The 21568-nt window shown below is 39.4% G+C and overlaps 2 protein-coding genes across 2 annotated transcripts; both read left to right on the top strand.

The window, feature by feature from the left end:
• Nucleotides 1-222: 222 nt before the first annotated feature.
• LOC146486049 (uncharacterized) lies at nt 223-12009 on the top strand. The gene is made up of 8 exons (XM_085097724.1): nt 223-918; nt 2737-2788; nt 4191-4219; nt 5591-5905; nt 7157-7281; nt 8042-8215; nt 8313-8360; nt 8996-12009. Exons 1-8 carry the CDS (start codon nt 888-890, stop codon nt 11522-11524), a joined length of 3303 nt encoding a protein of 1100 aa, XP_084953850.1. The 5' UTR covers nt 223-887; the 3' UTR covers nt 11525-12009.
• Nucleotides 12010-13061: 1052 nt separating this feature from the next.
• LOC146486048 (uncharacterized) lies at nt 13062-21136 on the top strand. The gene is made up of 8 exons (XM_085097700.1): nt 13062-13258; nt 14811-14893; nt 15249-15275; nt 15692-15733; nt 16242-16322; nt 16560-18875; nt 19279-19344; nt 20150-21136. The coding sequence occupies exons 2-8, from the start codon at nt 14839-14841 to the stop codon at nt 20212-20214; spliced, it is 2652 nt and encodes an 883-aa protein (XP_084953826.1). The 5' UTR covers nt 13062-13258; nt 14811-14838; the 3' UTR covers nt 20215-21136.
• Nucleotides 21137-21568: the final 432 nt, after the last annotated feature.

Here is a 21568-nt window from a genome sequence, read left to right as displayed (position 1 = left end):
ATATATATATGTATTTGTACAAAAAGAAACACTAATTTCAATTAAGTCACGGGAGCACGATCCCAAGAGATAATCTATGGAAGTGGAAGCCGCAAGCAAGTGTTCCCACATATGTTTTTGTCGCCCCAGTCTTTTACGAGTATTTGACGCTATGACTTATATATGAAAGTAGAGAAAGAGAGTGTTTTATTTCGAGTTATGGAAATTAAGTTCGATAAATCAGAGCGCTCACGTTGTACGTATTCTATAAAATAGTACATAGGAACTAGAAAGTGATATTGAAAATGTGTTGGTTTTGCTCATTGTTAATTCAAGGAGGTCACGTTCAATATGTCAAATCTTATTTTTGCTGAATCGAGGCTTGCACGCAAACTTTATTGAAAATTGTAACATAAATGCAAATTGTTTTAGACTTTAAAATATTGTAATGCTCGAAATAAGAACATTGAATAATACTTTCAAGAAGGAGTCAAAATTTTGCATTATAGCTTAACAAAAAAGGAAAATTGTTGAGATAACTATTGCAGCTTTACATCAACCAAAATGACATCAATAACGGGAAATTAGTTTTATAATGTTGTCGGCGTTTATAGTTACAATATTTGAATATAAGCTTAGTTACTGTTCAATTGAAAAATATTATCCGAGAATGTAGAAACAGGAAGCACCTGCTGTCTTTATGTTCAAATTATTTCTACGCGTTTTAAAGGCGGAAACTTGACGTATTTTAAGTTTTGTCGTGTTAACGCAAGCCTCAAAATCAAGGTAGTATTTCAACCGAGTGGACGTGACAAATTTCACTGGCGTGTTATGGATTAATTTGAATTAAGGCCAACGAGATGTACACACGCCTATATTCACTGAAGCTGGAGCACTAAGTACGTTTCATGATAATAACAAGGCAGGTAATCACAAAAGGTATATAGTTTTTAATCTTTCGAAGAGATAGAAAAATGAAGAGAGTGAAAACAAAGCGCAATTGCCACAACTTTTTATAAAAGCATTTACTCGGGGAAAATTCTTCGCAAACAGCGCCATAACAGACGACTACACAACAGCTTCGATTTGAATGATCACATTTTAGGGTTTTGTCAACGAACAAACACATTAAAACCAAATTGGCTATATACATGATATGAAGATTTGACGATGTACAACGAAGAAACCATTTTAGCTGGAGTTACTGTATTTCAGTGACTCTTGTACAGTAGTGTAACTTCTTAATAAGAACGATTTTCAATCTGAAGAGTTTATTATATTGTTGTCGTTCAAAAAAGCTTTGAAACTTGTGCGCTTCGTCTGCGCTTAAGGACTGGAGTAAATTCAAACACTTGTCCTTTATGTTCTTTGGAGTAGCGCTAAAAGACAAAGACAAGCAACGAATTGATTCGAAGGATCACAAAACGCCCTCAACATCTAATTATTATTATTACTTTTTTTTTACAGTTGTTTTAATTTTTTGGCGTAACTAGGAGTTTTTTACATTTTCATTCATAGCTTGTTTGGTCTTTACTGCTGCAAACACTGTTGGCTTGGTAGGAATTACCGATAAATCTAACATTAAGTTTTGAAATACTTTGTACGTCATTTCTGCCAACCTATTGTCGTTTAGCAGACCTTCAAAATGATTCACATGTTCACAACGCCCAGCAACATTTGTTATGCTAATACAAACCAACTAATTAAAGCATTCATTACAATCCGCGTTGGCCGCGTTCGACAACAAAGGCGAAAGTAGCGGCAGAATTATTCCACGACTACCAACCACGAATTCGCTTTGAAAGATATTTTTAGCGGCTACCAAGCTCCATGACTTCAATCGTTAATTTAGTCTCCTAACTTGAATGTTCCGGCTATGTTTACACTCAAGAAATATGCTTAATTTGGACGAGGCGGAAATAGAAAGTGTGGCTTAATTAAAATGTAAAGCAAGTCGGAAATTATAAAATTTTAATAACTTCCATCATAAAATCGCCCTGTTCTAGTGTCAATCAAATAGGTCACCAATCGAAGAAGTCACCAAAGAACGTCATTTTTAATCAAGACAATATTCTTTTGCCGCCTTCGCTTAAAAACTTAGTGATTTCTTATCGGGACATTGATAATATTGCTGCCAAAAGGCACCTGTTTCATTCTTATGTTAATGTGATACCTTGGGCAGTTTTTCTTAGTAAATAAGTTGTTACTCGATTACGCCATTGGCTGATTTCCAGGCTTCTACTCACCATGATTCTTCTATTTCGTTTAAAAACAAATATACACCCGCTGATATATTCATCGGAGTCACCTGTTTTCATCTTTCTTTGTTGCTTTTGTGGCACCCGAGGAGAAACGTAAACAATTGCGAACAAAGAACAATCACTTTACCCGAAAGATAGGTATGGGAAAAACGCCATGGCAAAGAGTAAAAACAAGAATTGGTTTAAGCAAAACCTGTTTTAGTCGGTGGCAGGTGTGTGCAATCAACAATTCTCTCATTAAATATTGAACGGAATTGTCTGATTTAATTCCTGAAATGGTGCCCTGCCTTCTTCTATTCTAATAGAAGAATATCTGTTTAGATCGATAAATATTGCTTTCTTGTTTGAAAAATTGAAGTTGGCCCTGACGTATAAACTAGTGCAATAGCAAATAAGATGGAACCTTAATTATCGATCGCCGGATGCAGAAAATTATTTAATGAGAGATCTACTTGTCTGTTTTACAATGGAGCTAACATTTTCCTTTAATCTGTAGTCCAACGCCGCGGAGAAAGGATGGAGAATTCAGATATTCCTGAGAAACGAAGGTCAGTATCATGAAACATACAAATTTGATATTGTTCCATATTGCAGTTGCGCTCGGGGGCATATTCTGCGCCTTCAATTAAGGTCAGCACGGCAGCATTTGTGTCTGTTCAGATATTCTCTTCTTGCCATCAGGATGCCAATTCAATCGCAGTTTGTGTTATCAGTTTGTATCGAAATAAAGGAAATATGGTAAATATGTTAATGTTCGAGTGATTTAATACGTTGCTGTGTAATTCATAATATATGCATAAGTTTCATTGCTATTATCTATAGCACCGACTCTGTTTTAGCAGTGTGTCATTGTTATAAAATTCAATCAATGGCAACTCATTGAAAACCTTTGTTTCGTTTCTTGTGCACTAAATGTTTCAAAAACACACTACAAAAATAAAGTGCCTATTTATGAATGATTATTTTGGCATCCCCTTGGATATCAGCTATCTTGCGCTCCGATTGGCTCCCTATACTACAAATATAGAGCCTGGTGCACAAAGAGCCCAAGTAAATACACAAGATAATTACTTTTTCAGCAGGAATCAATCAGTTCTTATCCATAATTCAGACGTTGTCCATGGAGTGTTTTTATGGCAGCCGTGTTGGAGGTGCCAAACAATAGAAGATATTTGCATAAGAATAACATTTATTTCCCAAAGGAAAATCGTTCTGTTGTTTCAGTTGTTTCGCTCCTCCAATATAGCGGCGGTGTTGAACACATATATACATAAAAAAGGTTGTTATGATCCTCAATGTTGTTTCAGTTAGTTTTTATTAGAGCTAAATAACCTCGAAACTGGAAAAAAGTTCTTATCTTATCCTGTTCTATCCTAACCTATCCTATCCTATCCTATCCTATCCTATCCTATCCTATCCTATCCTATCCTATCCTATCCTATCCTATCCTATCCTATCCTATCCTATCCTATCGTACCTCTTGTTATTTCTCAGTGGCTTAGCACGGAGCCACATAAGACAATTCTCATAGATCTTTCAAGCCTATCATCTCCATGCTGCCTACCTAGCCTTTCTCGACTTTCTCTACTCACCCCCTAACCCTAAACCCACTTATGAGGTATCCTCATTTACTTATACTCGTTTGCTTATACATAATATAACTTAAATTTTGAAAATGATGTATTAATCAGTAAATGACACAGGCATACTCGGAAAAAAATCCGAGTGTTCCTATCAGGAGTCGAACCTAAGACCTCTGAGCTACAGGAGACTCGTGGGAGCTAAGGCCGTTAAACAAGGTTCATGGGACAAACATCCTGCGTACTGCTAGGATTGGAATGTCAATGTGCAGTGTGGCATATGCTCAATGGAAATAATGTCATGGGATATGCTAACTTAAATTTAATAACTTTAATAACTTAACTTAAATTTTGTATCACTTTTCTATAGGAAACTAGATGACATTCACGATGTACCGGGTAGGTAAACTTGTAAAACGATTGTAAGCTCTAATTACCCTCCCATAAGGCTGGTTCCACACGGCACCATTAATTCCACACATGACATCATCATAATTTAGACTTCATCCTGTGTAAAGGGTGAACACGATTTCAATGAACGTGTTCACTTGCAAATAAGGTGAATCACTCTTGATATATTGCGTGACAACTTTTTGACATCTGAAAACTTTCTGATGTTTTCCGTTCCAATAGACCCTTCTCTAAAATGGCGGCCGAAAATTCAAATAAGTTAAAATTAAAAACGCATACCAGCACTAGAAAGAGCACTTTTACTTTAGTAACCCTGCAAAGTATCAGCATATCAGGTGTAATATCAGCTGAGAAAATGTAAGATGAAAAATGAAAAATTTACAGAGGTTTGTATGACTGGGGGTATGACGACTATACCCCCAGTAATACAAACATCTGTAAATTTGTCAAATTTCATCTTACATTACCCAAGCTGATATAACACCTAATATGCTCAAACGTTGCAAGGTTACTAAAGTAAAGGTGCTCTTTCCAGCGCTGGTATCAGTTTTTCATTCAGTTCAATTTTAACTCATTCAGATCTGTTGCTGCCATTTTGGAAAAGGGGCTATTGACCAATCAGAATGTAAGATCGGTAGCAGACGGTGTGGTCAATAGTCGGAAAGCGGTGCTTACGAGGCTAAAACACCTTAGAAGTGGTTTTTTACGCCGTTTGTAGTCCAACATTCAAGAGCACCTTGAGTTTAGACGTACAGCCGTAATAGACAATTTTACAAGAGGAGGCATGTCTAATAATAACGATTCTCTGAGGGTGGAATTGGGAGACTAGATTTCGTAGCATAATGGTCTTGAGATATGAAACAGACCTTCCCTATGGTGATAATGATGATGATGATGATGATGATGATGATGATGATGATTTTGTACTTGAAAATAGCTTTGTTGTGCTTGAAAATAGTTTATTTTTTTATTGTAAATAGGCTTTAATAGTTTTTTTTTTACTTTTAACTTGTAAATAGCAATTTGCTTGGAATGCGTTAATAAAGAGATTATTCTTTTATAATAATAATAATAATAACAATAATAATAATAATAATAATAATAATAATAATAATAATAATAATAATGGAAAGGATTACATTCCTTTTGGCAACATGACGGTTACGCTGCGCGCCCCATGTAGCTATTTTATTAAGCATCCATACGTTTTATACTGCTGCATAATAATAATAATAATAATAATAATAATAATAATAATAATAATAATAATAATAATAATAATAATGATAATGATAATAATAATCACCATCATCATCATCATTATCATCACCCACAAAATCATATTTTCGCTGTTTTTAGGATCCAAAACTAACCAGCCGCGGCCTATGACTTTAGGAGAACGCAAACGAAATGGTCCTCGAGTACTGGTAAACAGACTAAATATAAATCAAGACGTCATCGAGAGATTGCGCCGGATTACAAAAGTATGTGGAAAGCCGGTTGCTCCTGACAAAGCAAAGAACGAAACCACCGAAGCAAGTAAAGTTAATGGAGTGATGGGTGCAGGAAATAAAAGGGAAATAGTGAATGGGTCTTGCAACAGTGATGACAAAAACAAAAGGATAACAGAGGAGAATGGAATCAAGGAAGCAGGAGATAAAGATTCCAAACAGAGTAAGTTACGACACTCGTGATTCACTTTTCGCTATTACCATTAACCGTAGGCCACTCCATCCTTAAAATTTCAGTCCTAAATTGTTTTTCTTTTTTTAGTCGGTTGTCGCTATGGTGACCGCTGGCTCTAGTAATACCCAGTTTTTTCATCTCGGGTTACTCGCCTCGGACCTGATCCGGGTTTTCGTTCGGTAACGCAACATCATACTAACACCATATTACGGCTTCTTTCTCCCATCTTAGTTTCCATAGGTTTACCATAGGAAAATGTAGTTTAGAATTGTTATATTAGGCATGCATATCTATACATACATCTATATATTTTTCTTATGTAATGTAATACCTTAAATTCTTAGCACGTGCACGGCCTATGCGTGGATAAAAAAAAAAAATTAAGTAATTACTTGTACGTGGGGAGTCACGCCAGATTTAATTAGTTTCAGACAAGCTGTTGCTGCCTTTAGTAGTTGTTGGTAGTTGTTGGTGTAAGTGAACTTGCCGTGTATTTAACGTGTGCGAGACTGATCGTATCGAGTGGAAAGGCTCCGCCATGTGGCAGAGACGTCACTTTTTAAACATGTTAAAGTTATCTCGTGACGATGACAGGAAAAATGTCAATACATAACATAGCCACGCTCATCGTCACGCTAGTTAAACATTAGTTTATCTGGCGGGTGGCATATGTGTAGCAGGCGCTGAAGTGAAAGTGACGCAAATTGTACGAGCTCACCCCTTCGAGAATAACCTTTTTTTCGCCCTATTTTGTGCAGAGTTTTTGTATCATTTGTTTCCTTAGTGCTGGCAGCACAATATTCATTTGTACCCTTCACATTCACATTGCCGCAATTACCATGGTAACCACCATCGACTTGCCCCCGTCTGGCGTCGTAGCGCAGTCGATAGAGCAACGGAGGTCGTGGGTTCGACTCCCGCCGAGGTCGGAGATTTTTTTCTTTGCCTCGTGGGATCTCCCATTTTCTTACTAGGGCTAACGTTCAGTAGGGATTTCATTTCTTGACTTAAGCACTTTAACATACACCGCAGAGTTAATTCTCTGTAGCCATCATTTATGCACACATGTAGTCAACTGCAGTGGATGTCAGACAATGCTTACCTCTCACTCCAGTTTATGTTTGTCAAACAAAACTTGTTGCTATTCTTGTCAAACTGAGGACAGTTTACAACGTGTGACAAACAACAAACGTCAAAACATAAAAGTGGAACTTATCCCTTATTTCCTTTATTTTCAAGCTTTGACTCTGATTCAAAATGACACAAAGGAAGTAAAAACGTCATCTCTTGAGAATGCCAAACCCCAAGACGACGATGAGGAAATAAACAAGCAAACAGCTGCAGATATGCAGACCTTTAAAGAGGTAAATCCATTGAACGGCTTTTTTTTTTCTTCAGGGCGATTCTTAGTCACATCACAACAAACGCAAATGACGCGCTAATAACCCAACCAAAACTAGAAATGTAGGCATGACTTTCTTTGTCAGTCGCGGTAAAAAGGTTCTGCTGTAATGACTGGTTTCATTATAAAAAAAAATGACGTGTTTTGCTTTAAACTGCCAGGCCTGGGTCAAACGCCGTACTTCACATGGGCCATATTCAATTCAACTGATGAACATGAGTTAAGTTCATGTGAAGTTCGGCGTTTGAATAGTTAAGTTCGGCTGATTGCATTTTGATCCGTTGAGCCGTTCTTCACGCCTGGTTCAGGCGTGAAGAACGGCGCATTGGACTTTCGATTTGAGAGCCGGTGACCCATACCGGGTTATGGTGTCTCCTTTCGTATATATTTTCGAGGACAATTTTGCTCCACACAGTTTCCCTCCTCCATGTGTGTAAATGGGTACCGTTGATCGATAGGACAACATAGCAAAATCTTGGGGTAACGTAACTCTGCGATGAGCTTGGACTAGCATCTCAAACAGGGCGTAGTGGTACGACTTCTCGTTGCTTCATCCAAGAGAAGTCTGTCTAATCAACAGCTGTTAGACTCTTTTGAACCGAGTGGGACGCCTTTTTCCTCATTGTCTCGATCTTGCTATGAATTAATCGAGTCGTACTCTGCAAGGAACTCTGCGTTCCTATGTATGTGCTTACGTATTTTATCCTTCCTTGAAATTTCAGGTGCTGAAAGAGATCATCGAGCAACGTACCAAGATGGTTGAAGAAGCTGTGGCGGCCAATTCAATACATCTTCAGAATCGTATACGAGATTTAGAAAGAGAGAACAGGGAATTGCAGTGGAATGCAAGAAAGCTGTTTGGCAATTTTAATAAATCTATAGCAGCGCTTGAAAAGGTGAGTTCGTTGCATGTGGTTTGAGCGCACGTTAACAGCTTAACATATGACTTACATTTTCTTCTTTCTCTTCTTTTCTTTTTTTTCATGTTTTTAGAAAAAGGTCTCGAAGACATCCCGTGGCATCCAAGTTGAAAATGACCTGGTAAAATACCAATGCCTTCTTAATTACCTCACCCATGCAAAAAACTCATATCATATTTCACGAAGCCTAATTTTATAGCCAAAGGTACCCCCTTAGATTATTAACATCAATACAAAACAAAACGTTTTCCTGGGTCCATTTTAATTCTATGTGATTAATTGAACTTGAACGAGCCTATAAAGACTACAAAGTTCGCGTCTAAACGTTATTTATAACTTATCGCATTCACCACGTTGAAAATTAGATCATGGATCAGACCATGGGTATGTTAAATTATTTCCGGGCTAATTGAAAATCGGCCTTATGTTTTGTTGGTTTGCTTGTCCATCAACCGTTTTACATTTAAAAAGCTGAACCCAATATTCATAGCAGTATTAAGGTAAACCTGGACCGGATCTGCTTTGGATCAAGTCTTTTAGATTGTCAGTGTAGGTCTACCTGTATGTAAAGTTTCGTTCTGCCTATTTCTTTCCCTTGTATTCCTTCAATTACAACGTTAAATCAGTATGGGAACTTTTTTGGTCCCTGCTGTTTCGGCGACACATTCAATGCGACTTACATTATCCACAAAGGTATGTCTGTTATATAGCCTACTGTAAGATTAATAGTGAGACTCTTTTTTGCGTTACTGTTAGAGCCTGGGAAGTGGAGTTCCTGGCAGTCCAGTTATACCAGTACCTCATCCAAAGCCTTTTGTGGTGATGACGACTGCTGGAGAGACGATTGGTGTCAAAGAACCTTTATTGATATCCTCTTCCAGCTCTAATACAACAAACGTTGCCACCCCAAGATTCGATCATGTTGCACACAAAACAAGTCTTCAACAATCGTATCATCCGCCGCAAACGACTGGGTCGGCAGCAGCTACAACTGCTGTAGTACTCTCAGTAAACCCTAGGCCTGTACACGTTACAACTGGGTCGACAGCAGCTACAACTGCCGTGGTGTTCTCAGTAAATCCTAGACCTGTACAAGTTACAATGAATCAAAACGAAAGTAATGAGCCAGAAAGTGAAACCAGGTCTTCACAAATAAGAACTGCGCAGCTGTCTAAACCGTTACTACAAAAGACGCTTGAGCAATCTCAAACAGCTGAGCAAACAAAATCGTCCACCGGGGTTGCATTTCAAACTCAGTTGCCTTCTCAAACTAACTCATCCTTGGAGAGGATACGTCAAAACCAGGAAAAGTTACTACAACAGAGGCGACTTCTTCAGGAGCGACAGCAGCAACAGCAGCTGCAACGTATTCCTAAATCATCGACTCCACCAGTACCACGTCTGCAAACTCCAACTGAGACAACAGTGTCTCTCTTACAGCAATTACAACTGCGGCAACAAATTCAGCAACAGCAACACTATCAGCGAGTGGTAAATCAGCAGCAAAAACCACAAGAACCTCCATCCTCCGGGCCATCAAGTCAGGTGAGACAAGATCAGGTCTTAAAATCGGGGCCACGACAAACAGATCCTTCTTCTGCGCAAAAACAGCAGTTGCAGCAAAACTCTCATAGTTTCGTACCGTCTTCAAGTCAAGTTTACACCTCACAGCAAAGAACCCGTTCATCAAGTGCCTCTCAAAATCCTGCGTTCTCGTTAGGACAGCTGACACTGTCCCATTCACAACAAAACGCAACGTCAAATCCAGCTCCTTCTTTGGCGAGTTCCAATGCAAGAAGCCTCGGTAACATCCCTAGGCTTCACGGAACAACGTTTGTTAACTCAGCTGGTAAAAGTCAAAATTATGCCTTGCCTCCATCTATCACCCCTCAACAAGGATCTCTCAGTAACGTTAGAAATGCACGATCAAACTTTCTAATCCATGAACACATAAATAACCTTACGGGTCATTCTCGCAATAATCAGCTGTCATCATCCGTTCCAGCAACGAATGGCGGACAACAAAGTGAAATCTCAAAAAGGCAAGAGACAGTTTCTACCGTGAACGTGACTGCAAATGGTAGCTACCGTGGGGAATCTGACTTCCCATCTGAACATTCTCGACAGCTTCAAAATCCCGCTAGTATTCAAAACCACATGACAACTGATCTAGAAGGTTCTTTGGTCCCTAAAGAAGTGCCCACTAGTGCGGCATCAAACAATAAACAACCTCAACCGGATGCCCAAAGCAGTCGACAAAGCATTTTGGTAACCGCTCGAAAAAAGCATATAGATGAGGACGTTCTACCATCTGGGTACAGATTTTCATTGCCTTCACCTGAGTATTTGCTTCATCGACAAAGATTGCAACAACAACAACAACTGCAATCTCGGAATCAACCTTCCAATCCACAAACCAGCCAGGGATCCCAAACTCCGTCCCTTCAGAGCACTATCTCGACTGATGGAGTGCCCCTTTCAGGAGGACTTCGGCGTGAGCCAGCGAGAGTAGCATATACGAGGCAGCCCTCTTCCACGGAAATACAGACCATACAGATGCAAACAGTACAGCAAGAGGCGGGTCTTAATCAAACTTCCCGCAACGAAGGCGTCCCTCAATCCGGGTATCGACCGATTCGACCGTCGCCAGAGCAATGGTTACAGCCGAAGAACCACCAAGAACGAGAGTTTCAACCTCGTAGGCAACCCCAACCGGCTCGTGCAATTCAGGAGCAGCAACAATCGCTCCAAAGCCAGCAGCGCTTGAATGCGAGTGAGATTGGAAATCATCGCATTACTCTACAGTCGCTTTACAGACCACCTATTCAATCTCCTGGAATCTCTTCGAGCGCTCCTCCAAATGACAAACACGCTCGAGATGCCCAAAAAACAAGTGTTCCACACTCGGCCACACTTAGCCATCCGTCCAACACAAATCCGTTAGCGGTAAACCAAACAAATTTGCAGAAACCACTCCCTAAACCGTCGGCTTCTATTGCCGTAATGAGCAGTGGCATTGTCCTTTCCTGGAACATGGAGTATGACGAAGCATCGATCAAAATCGATAATTATGAACTCTTTGCGTGTCAGGATGTTACCGAAACAAATGGACAGCCCATCAAATGGAAGAAGATTGGTATTGTAAAAGCCCTTCCCCTTCCTATGGCTTGCACGTTGACGCAGTTCTCCACCGGAAGCAAGTATTTTTTCTCTGTTCGTGCGGTAGATGAAACAGAGCGAGCTGGTCCCTTTAGTGATCCGTGTACAGTTGCACTGAATTCTTAATAACATAAATTGAGTTTAGTGCTTATTAAACTGAAGTTACGTACAATGTTGTGTTTTAACGTTGTGGTTGGCAAATTATAACGTGATAATGTGTATTTGCGAACTTTACGAGTTGATTTTAGTATTTGTATATTGTATAATGGGGTGCATACCATTTTTCAACGAATGTGATGTCGTAAAGTTTCTGTGCTGACTGGCCAACGTCTGGGTTGATGCTGTTGTTGTTGTTTTTTTCCTTCGTAAGATAAATTTAGATCATTTAATGCTTGTGCCTGAGATTTCCAAACAGATGTTTTGATTTGATGGTAAGCCCCCTAAATGTGGAAGTGTTGATGAATTCTGTCGTTTTATAATCAAATTTTCTTTGAAAATATATTGTGTTAACCGCTGCCTTGCTTTTTATAAGACGCTGACATTTATTTAAATAAGCGTAGCCTATTTAATCAGTACATTTATTTATAAAAATAAACAATGAGAAAATAAAACGTTGCATCATTGTATCTGTTTGGTTAAAATCACCCATATCTTCCTGAATTTATTATTCACTTTTTTTTTATGTCTTGACGACCCTTCCGAACCACGGTAATTTATTGTCTTTCCCTGTGGAAGATGTTACAACTAGGAGAAATCCGCTTATTGCTGATTCTTTAATGAATGAAACCCATGCTGTAGTGTGTTATTTTTTTACATTTGGGAATAAAAATTAATGTGTATTATTGAAATACTTAGAATTGGGAAATGCTGTAACCGAAATCGTACACTAATTAATTTTATGATTCCAAATGCATCCATAGTTTTCCAATGTACGAATGAAGATTAACGTTTTTAAAATCAGGACCATTAACCGTATTCTAATGCCGGAAATAACCACATAGTAAGCTGATCTTAAAGACAACGATTAGAAACCATTTTTAGCGAATCATCCCCTCAACCCTTAGTGAATTTTTCATGCAGAAATTAGCAGCGATGATGGTTAACGCAACAATGTTGTACGAAAAGTTGATACCGTAAATTGGCGAGCGAGGGTGTGCAGATGATTTCAGCAACACGGCCCTGTCAGCAAGTACAATCTTTGAAACCGATTCAAAAATTTGTAACTTTCTCGTAGCGTAAAAGCTTCATAGAAGTCGTCTACTTGTCCTTGTTACATGGTATCAAATTTCTGCGCAATATTACCGTAGCGCTAAAAATCGTCGTTGAGAATCAAACCTAGGCGGTTTTTCGCCGAAAATCGTCGCCGAGAAACATCACCTATAACAACAGTTTTAAGCTACACCAATCAGTTGATAACCAGGCCCCTGTAGACGGGTTTGTAAGATACATCGGTAGGCGATAACAAACATGGCTATAATAAAAACATTATTGTTTGCAGAGATCCATTTAACTATAAAATATCTGTTTTGTTTCGAAAATTAAATTATTCCAGCCTTATCTCATCAAAGATTATCCATTTTGGCTCGCTTGATCAAGCTGTGGACATCGGGTCGTGACGTCATAGATCAAGTGCTGGTGACGCGTACCACCTGTTGAAAGCCACTGTTGAAATTTCCTTCATTCCTTTGATTTCGAAACAGGATTTTTCACTTGAAATCAGCTGTAATCTCTTCAAAGATCAAGGATTTTTCGACGTTACTTTGCTTTACGTAATTGTTGTCAGTTGCGGATTTATTGATTTAGGAAAAGTTTTCGACGAAGGAGTGTGGTTAGAGGGAAAAAATACAACGATTGTCCGAGGTAAGCCACCAGTTGATAAATTAGATTAAAGTAGAAAATTTTCAAACTGCTTTCGGGTAGTCAATTTGCTCTGCTCTTACGATTTGAAGTTTTCCGTAGTTTCTTCAATACTTTTTGTCGTATTAAGACTACCAGCTATAAATATATCAAGCATTTTGACTCCGGTCAATAACTCAAAATATTGAATTGACTATACCATCCGTCGGGGAAAAATGACAGAGATGTGTTGCTATCCTGTTAAGTTGTTGTTTTTAATTCTGCCGACTTCAACGCGCTGTCTCACGAATTTACAAGAGAAGTAGTTTAACGATCGATATAATATCCATCGAAAAAATTTGAAATATACCTTTTTCCCTCCTTATATTTTTATGTAGACGCGACAAGTAAACCAAAATTTATCTGTCGCATATCAATCACGTCGCATACAATTCAAGTTAAAGATAACAATCCAAAATGCACCCTGTTCGACTTTTTGATCATTCACCTCTCACAGCAGATTGTATTTACGTCGTTCATTTCGATACAATTTTGCCAGAATTTTTTGCGTTTGAATTTCGCTCTTTAGAAACGACATACCTGAGACGTTTAAGTTGAGCCCAGTACTACAAGAACTCATAACAGATCATCGACAGACAACATTAGTCAACAAACTTTAATATATTCTCACACCGAGGTTTCCATTAAGTTAATAGCATTTCACTTTTATTCCATTTTTTCCATACAAGTTGGAGAGGCACACTTGTCCTACTTGTTGCGTGCTCATAATTTCGGTCTCCCCCAAAAAGGCCTCTGTCGTATACCTTCAGACTGGGTTCAGACTTCGATACTGCGACATGCAGTATCGAGGCCTTTCTAAACAAATTCAAGATGTCTTAACACCCTACAACAATCGCTAAAATCTGAATTACCAGGAATGAGCATGTTCAGGTAGACTGTAATTTATGCTTCCGCTGTAGAGAAATTATCCAGTTAAAATCAAACCTTTCGTGTTGGAGTTTAAATAAGCACAGGGGCCACTGGACATTACAGCAAATGGCCTCGGTACGCGATAAGCCAGAAAGATGAAAATTCTTTTACTTAACTTCTCCTGACGGTTACAGCTTATAAACGTTCTTAAACCGTATGTGAACTCAAGCAAAAAGCTAGATACAACTTAACCTGCTCGTCATTGATAAAAACAGGTTGTTTATCTATGTTTGTCCGTACCACCTGAACGCGGCTCTAAACATGTGGTGATAACCTCATATTAAGTGATTTTTGCGAAATAAACGAGATTAACAGACTCACTCTGATTAGTTGCAACCATTTATCATAGCTCCATGAAAACATGTTGAATATTTTGAGTCCTTACTTCGTAAAAGAAAGCGAGAACTTTCTTCGCTTGTTTCAGTCAGTTACGTTAACACTAGCAAAATCTGGCGAAACAGTTTTGGGTGTTACAAAAGTTTTTCTCTTTCTTCGAAACGTTTACGACCACAAATTGATGGAAAGTGATTTTTTTAAGATGGCCAGCAAGTGAAGATGATATTGCATTATCTTTGCCTTAACACAGGTTAACCTCGAAAGAGGAAAGGGAAGAAATGAGACCGCTGTTCCTTATTTCTGTAGCTAGCGTTTTGTCACTGGTTTATCCTGGTAAGTAATCAATGAATTGTGCAATTGTTGCGTCAGTTAAATTGTTGTTGAAGAATTTTGCTCAGGCGCTTTCTTGAAAGGATTAACAGAACGGGTTAAAAGACGCTTGTGATTGACATTGATCCTCATACCATTTCTATCTAAAACGTGGCTCCATTTGATAGATAGAGCCCTACAATACAACTTTAACCGACGCCTTTTACATTGTTTAACGTAAAACATGCAGAAGAAAGCCTTTTCCACGTAACCCGTTATCCTCTTAACTTGTTCTCAGTGATGCGATCACATGTCTCACGTAGATGAAATGAACCACACGCTGACAAATCTGATATCATTGCTTTTTTTATATTTTCAGCTCCGATAGATGTTCGTGTTTCAAGAGGTAAATATGTGGGATTTTTGTACGTCTTATTGCTTGATGCGTTATTGTCAGAGATAGCACTATTCACATACGTACTTTGTCCACTAAAGTATCATTTGAAAACCTGCAGAAACTTACAGAACGAATCGATGCAAATTGCCTTTAAATCTCGAAAAACTATTCAGCCTTTCTCAATTTAGCCAGTTATTTTAATCGCTTAAAAATAAAAAAGAGTATTTTTTCGATTGCCATATTGGTTTAAACAGTATTTGCAACTTCTACAAATGTGTACCTGTGCCTGAACTTAACAAGTAAGTTTACTTGCAGGGTCTTAGATGCATGCAATATCGCAAAAACATACAACCGAACTGATGAAGGTATTTACTTGTACTCCCACTGAACTATTTCTATCTGTGGTATTTTATCTGTGTTTTCAGAGCTCCGGTCAAGACTCCATAGAAGACAGGTTGCTTATGAAGGTGACTTTTGCAAGTTTTCTTTATTTTGTATCGCCCTGATTTAAACTTATGTCATCTTTTTGCGTTACATTTTTTTATTTTTTGAGAATGATTTTCTGTAATTCTGGACGTCTCTTAACTGGTGTAAATTTCAGCTGCACAACCCAGTTTGACTCAGCTTCAACCACTTCTAGTGCGTTTCCTTTAGGTTTAGTTCTCTGAGTGCTTAGATGATGATGACATATTATTTTCCGACCAAGTTAAGTAACTAAGCCGCTTTAAATCACTGTTTCTATTTAGTGGCACGAATGCGTAGAGAGATATTAAAACATCGTTTTTATAATCACTGTTAAGCTGTTCGTCCAAGCCTCTGCTAACTGCCAAGAATCCCAAGTAAGCTTTACAACTACGTTATGTGCCTTTGATCTTACTCCAACAGGGACAGATACAATTCTCAATGATCTTGTGGTTACACATATCAAAATGGAGTCCTTCGTTAACTTTTTCTTTTACTAATCTTTTTCTCCAGGATACCCTGGGTATCCAGGATACACAAACTCTACATCGCAATACCTTTCAAGTCAAAATGCAGGATCACAAACAGGATCCCGTAAGTACCTGGTTTAACTAATTTCACTGACAGAACATCTACGCTACATTATCCACGGCCAGATCTAGAGGCGTCTTTAGAACTCGAATATTATCCTATAACATGCAAACTTGACAAAACAAAACAAACAAAATGGGCTTCAGACGAATATCCATCCTTATTACCAAAAAGTGGCCCACCACAAACATATGCATGCGAGAGCCACATTTGATGAACCGATACCATTTCTTAAAACAGAAACCTCGACCTCAGCTGGTTGGAACAGCAATCCCGGAGTACCTTCAACAGTGCCAGGTGGACAACAGCAACTAGCAACCCAAGCAAGTGCTCAAGTTGTCAGCCCAGTGCAATCCAGCTATCCATCCGAGCAAGCATCCCTTAGACCTGAAGACAACTCCTACATGAACACCGGATCTGCAGCATTAGTGGCAGCTGCACCACAGTTATCAGAATCTAGCTATCCATCCACGCAGGCATCTTTAGCATCAACTGAAAAGACCGGTGTTTCGACTTCTACAATGCCATCATCAGAGGTCAATCAGTCATCTACTATATCTGGAAACAATGCCTATTCCAACGGCGTTAATCCAGTGTCAGTGGTACTGGTAAACCAATCAGCAGGCACACATAACGTAACAGCTGCAGCCACATCAAACTCAACAGCAGATAGCTATCCTATGTATTACATATCAAACCCCGAAGAACCAAGCGCACAACAACAATATTCCCAGACCAGTTCAAACGCAAACCTTAATTCATCAGTTTCATCATCACCATCACTATATGCCGCGTCACAAGGCGGCAACAATGGCGGCTATCCAGTTTATTATGTCGGTTTTGAGGAAGAAAAATATAATACGCCGGAAGCCAAAATAACTTCAAACATCTCTTCAGTCTCTGCTCCTCCATCAGTAAACACATCAATAAAAAATCAGACCAATGGATATCCCGTCTATTATGTTACCAGCTACAACAAAGAGACACCAAATGCTCCAAAGGTCACCAACAACAGAAGCTCCACTGTAACAGGGAACAAATCTTCGTATGAACATGCACATGTAGATAGTGTTCCGGTGTATAACGTGGGTGGACCGGAAGCTATGGCCACGGGTGACGTTTCGAAAACCAAACCAGTCCCCAATTCACCAATTTCTTACAAGATAATTAACAGTACATCCGCTTCTCGTGATGTCTCCTTATCAGGTGGTAGCAGTTCTCCGGCTCCACCTTCAACAGCAGCCCCAGCAACGGTTAATTCTGCACCACACACACCTGCCTTCCAACCAGCTCCGCAGCCAGCAGTCACCTCCTATAATTATCCCTCTAACAAAACACCACCAGCCCCCTACCAAGCAGCAGCGCCGTTATCTACATATCAACAGGCATATAACTATTATGGCTATCCTGCAAGTCCGCCATATCCTGCCACAAACCAGGCCAACGGATCACCCTCACCAGCCGCATACGCCTCCCCCTCTCCAGCTTTGCAACCGATAACCACCAATAATGGCTACCCTGCCAACCAAACGTTTTCTTCATCAGCACAATCGTCTAAGCCACAGCCTGTAGCCAGCTCCTACCAAGCAGCTGTTCCACCTCCAGCACCAGCTCCAGCTCCAGTTGCAGCAACAGCACCATCTCTAGCCCCAGCTCCAGCTCCAGCTCAAGATTCAGGTGTCATCTCTGGTGTGTCATCCTCTCCTCCATTCCCACCAGCATCAGAATCGACTACCTCCACTCATGAGTCCAATACATCTTCATCAAGCTTAGGCAGAAAAGAAAATTCAGAAACGTCATCTCCAGCTCATGATGAATACCCGTCATTTCCAAAACTAGACACGGCATACGAAAATGCGTCGTACATCATTGCAAGTCCTCCAGAAAAAGACACAGTCTTGTTCCTGCCTCCTCCGTCGTTCCCTTTGTCACCAGATGCGGTCCAAGATGGGAAGTCGAACCCTTCTGTTGTTAGTAACTCATCTTCTCAACAGATAAACGCAACATCGGCACTTAACGCCAGTCCTCCTGAGCTCCCAGTTTCTTTCCATCCCGAAAGCATCACAACTCCATCAGTAATTTCCAACCAGACTACAACAAGCACCGAAAACAGTGCGGTTTTTCCACCTGCTCTGAATACTACAGATACAGAAGAAGACGTGACCGAGTCGCCTATTATAAGGATTCCAGAGAACATCACGCTACCTGGCTGGGAGCTTGAAAATTCTACATTTAGCAACATTACGTTGATATCCAGCTCCCCCTTGGAACCGCCTTCCACCACCCCTGCTCCAGCGATACCAACAGCTCCAGCATCTAGTAACAAGACTGTATCAAGTGACTTGCTTAACATTCCTTTAGGACCATTGCTGAACTCTCTTGTGGTAACAACCCCACCTCAGACGACGCAACCCCCTCAGCCACATTTATTTACGACACCTCCACCAAAGCCTGCACCTCCTCCAGGAACAACAAAACCACCTCCTGTAGCTTTTCAACCTACTTCCAAGCCTACAGAAAAGGCTAAAGAGTGGGGCTTCGGAGACAAGTATTTAGGTATGAAACGTGGCGTATGTTATTGTTTGATGTATACGTTCAATTTTTAATAGGAATGTTGAAGCAGTTGATCGGAAATGCAAACAATAAAATGATATGTTGTTTTTAACTTTAATGAGCTTAGTGACACCTGACGAGAAACTTTCAGCGTTTTGTCTGATTTTCATATTGTTCTAGGGGCTTTGGAGGAACGTTTGTATGAACAAACACAGTTTGATCTCACGTGATTTGAGTTAACTAGATTATGAAAAAGGCATTTTATTGCCTACGTTCACAATCTGATGTACACTTGCCAAGATCCCTGGGTGGCCTTTTTTCGGGCCTAAAATGACCTAATCCTCCGAAAGCGTGAGTTCATCTTCATAGTATAATCTTTTCTTAATTAAAATATTTTGTTTTTCAGCCTCCCAAAATCAACGAGCTCGTCATAGAAATGTCATCTTTGATGGAATCGCAGGCGATAGTCAATGTAAGTTATTCATATAAATCATAAATTAATTTTAAGTATTATAGGGCAATAATTTTCTGCACCTGCTTCTTGCGTTAATGTTCTGGAAATTTTCCCGCTCTCTCTTGTGTTTCCTGTCAGCTTCTGGTTGTCTTTCGGCAAAGTAAGTCGTGATAGCCCGTGACAAAACCCTTCGGATTGCAGGGAAGTCTCTTCGGACCTTCAAGTTGCTATATGCAACTGGGCCTACAATCGTATTCATTCAGAAACTTTGAAGTATTCGGAAGCTCTTATATCTTATAAGATGATATGAAGAATGACGCAACCAGTTTGTCAAATGCATGGGAATACAAAAAGTCCCTACTGAAATGTCAAAACCCCTGGCACTCCTCGCACCGGTCAGGTGTTCTGAGCACTAAGTTCCAGGGAGATTTGTGGCTAGCTAGATCATTCACTAGGTTCATGAAACACATGTGTACTTCATACTTCTAGAATCTGCAGTAACTCTCTGAATATAGGGAAAGGTATGAGAATGATCTATTATTCAGTGAGTGATACAGGCATACTCGGGGAAAAAATAAATGCGAGTGCTCCTATCAGTTGAACCTAAGATCTTCCGATTACAAGTTCGGAAGCTCTTCCACTGAGCTACAGGAGACTCGTGGGAGCTAAGGCCGTTAAACTAGGTTCATGGGACAAACATCCTGCATACTGCTAGGTTGGAATATCATGTGTGGCATATGCGCAATGGCCAGTTACGCATAAGATTGGCCTACTGTATGCCCTGATCAACTGCATAATTCCTTTATTTTTTTGTTCATCTCAGCTTATAGCAACTATCAAGTGTTAAGTCATCAAGAGGTCTTCTTTCCAAGAAAAGGAAGAAAATAACGAAGTGTCACTTCAAGAACCCCATATGTCAGAAAAACTGTAATGAGTGGTAAATAGGTCAATATAGGTTTCTCAGCTTACAAAGAGGTCAGTACGGAGTTTAGAGCATAAAAATCGGCCGACACGCGCACCCACTAGCTCGCTGTGACCCGTTAAAAAGGAATGGACTTTACCCTGAATTAAAAACACTGTGTACATTGATTTTTTTTGTAAATATCCTATAGTATCATTAGCGAAGGCAAGAGGAATTGAACTTCGTGAGTCTGGACCTAAGGTGCTCCTCACTACATGAAATACTATCTAGATATGGTCTCTTTTTGAAGGAACATAGGTATTTATGTAATGTTTAAAACACGACCATCAGTGCTTTATCGGGATTTAAAACCACGAGGCGCAGCCGAGTGGTTTTAGACCCGGTAAAACACGTGCTGCGAGGTTTTTTGAACGGCTTCAAAAACATTCCTGGAAAAGCGTGTGTCAAGAGAGTTCATAACAATGATGCTTTTGTGAACGTTGGAAATTAGCATACGAGAAAACATAAAACACCGTATACTAATAAGGAGGAGGTTTTATCAGGTCTTAAAACCACTGCACGAGATGTTTTATCGATCATTTGATAGGTCAATGGGCTTATGAATTATTAATAAGTTTTTGAAGTAATGGGTCATGTGATGGAATGTGTAGAAGCCTATTTCAGACGATAAAGGGGGCGAATCCAAGAAGAGGGTTGAGAATAATGCAACCCCCTCATCCACGAGAAGTTGAAAATACAGAAACATAATTTTACAGCTACTATTTCAGAGATCCATACGGACTCACAGCTCATCTCCACTCCATTCCCCGATTCATAAAAATCTAGACTTGCTCCAGTTAACACAAAAATAGTGTACCGAGATGTATAAAACATTTATAATGAATCATTACTGACAGTGTCTATGTATCTCGTGTTATATATCAAGAATGAACAGAGAAATTTTGGCAGTCATCAGAAATGTCAACCCCTTCAAATCTCAACACAATATAAACAACAGTCACTGAATGTGTTAATCTGAGTCAGTCTGTTGAAGTTAATTTAAGTTTATTTACCATGCATTATTTTGTTTGTATCCGTGTAACGAAAACAAATAAATTTTATTTTTCTTCGCTATTGTTGCATTAGTTTATTTCTTGATTTGTCTGTTTAGATGTAGAAATTCTTATTAAACTACCACGAAATTAAGAACAGAGACGTTAATTATTAGCCGCAGGAAATACTCCTTACAGGAATAAGAATGTGCTTCTTCATGTCTTGTGCCGAAAGGAAGAAAGTCCGAGAACTTGAAAATTCCACCACTGGCTGCGGCTGCATTAGAGA

The sequence above is a fragment of the Pavona decussata genome, unplaced genomic scaffold (genome assembly GCF_977016875.1).
Source record: "Pavona decussata unplaced genomic scaffold, jaPavDecu1.1 SCAFFOLD_21, whole genome shotgun sequence".
Classification (NCBI taxonomy): domain Eukaryota; kingdom Metazoa; phylum Cnidaria; class Anthozoa; order Scleractinia; family Agariciidae; genus Pavona; species Pavona decussata.
This window is presented reverse-complemented; position numbering and strand designations above follow the sequence as displayed.

What these genes read in the sequence shown, in the direction of transcription:
- LOC146486048 (XM_085097700.1), top strand. Translation starts at nt 14,839, where the DNA reads ATGAGACCGCTGTTCCTTATTTCTGTAGCTAGCGTTTTGTCACTGGTT. An exon ending in AGATGTTCGTGTTTCAAGAG is followed by an intron (nt 15,276 to 15,691) that starts GTAAATATGTGG and finishes CTGTGTTTTCAG; the next exon opens with AGCTCCGGTCAAGACTCCAT. An exon ending in AAGACAGGTTGCTTATGAAG is followed by an intron (nt 15,734 to 16,241) that starts GTGACTTTTGCA and finishes CTTTTTCTCCAG; the next exon opens with GATACCCTGGGTATCCAGGA.
- LOC146486049 (XM_085097724.1), top strand. Translation starts at nt 888, where the DNA reads ATGATAATAACAAGGCAGGTAATCACAAAAG. An exon ending in AGATAAAGATTCCAAACAGA is followed by an intron (nt 5,906 to 7,156) that starts GTAAGTTACGAC and finishes TTTATTTTCAAG; the next exon opens with CTTTGACTCTGATTCAAAAT. An exon ending in TCCAAGTTGAAAATGACCTG is followed by an intron (nt 8,361 to 8,995) that starts GTAAAATACCAA and finishes CGTTACTGTTAG; the next exon opens with AGCCTGGGAAGTGGAGTTCC.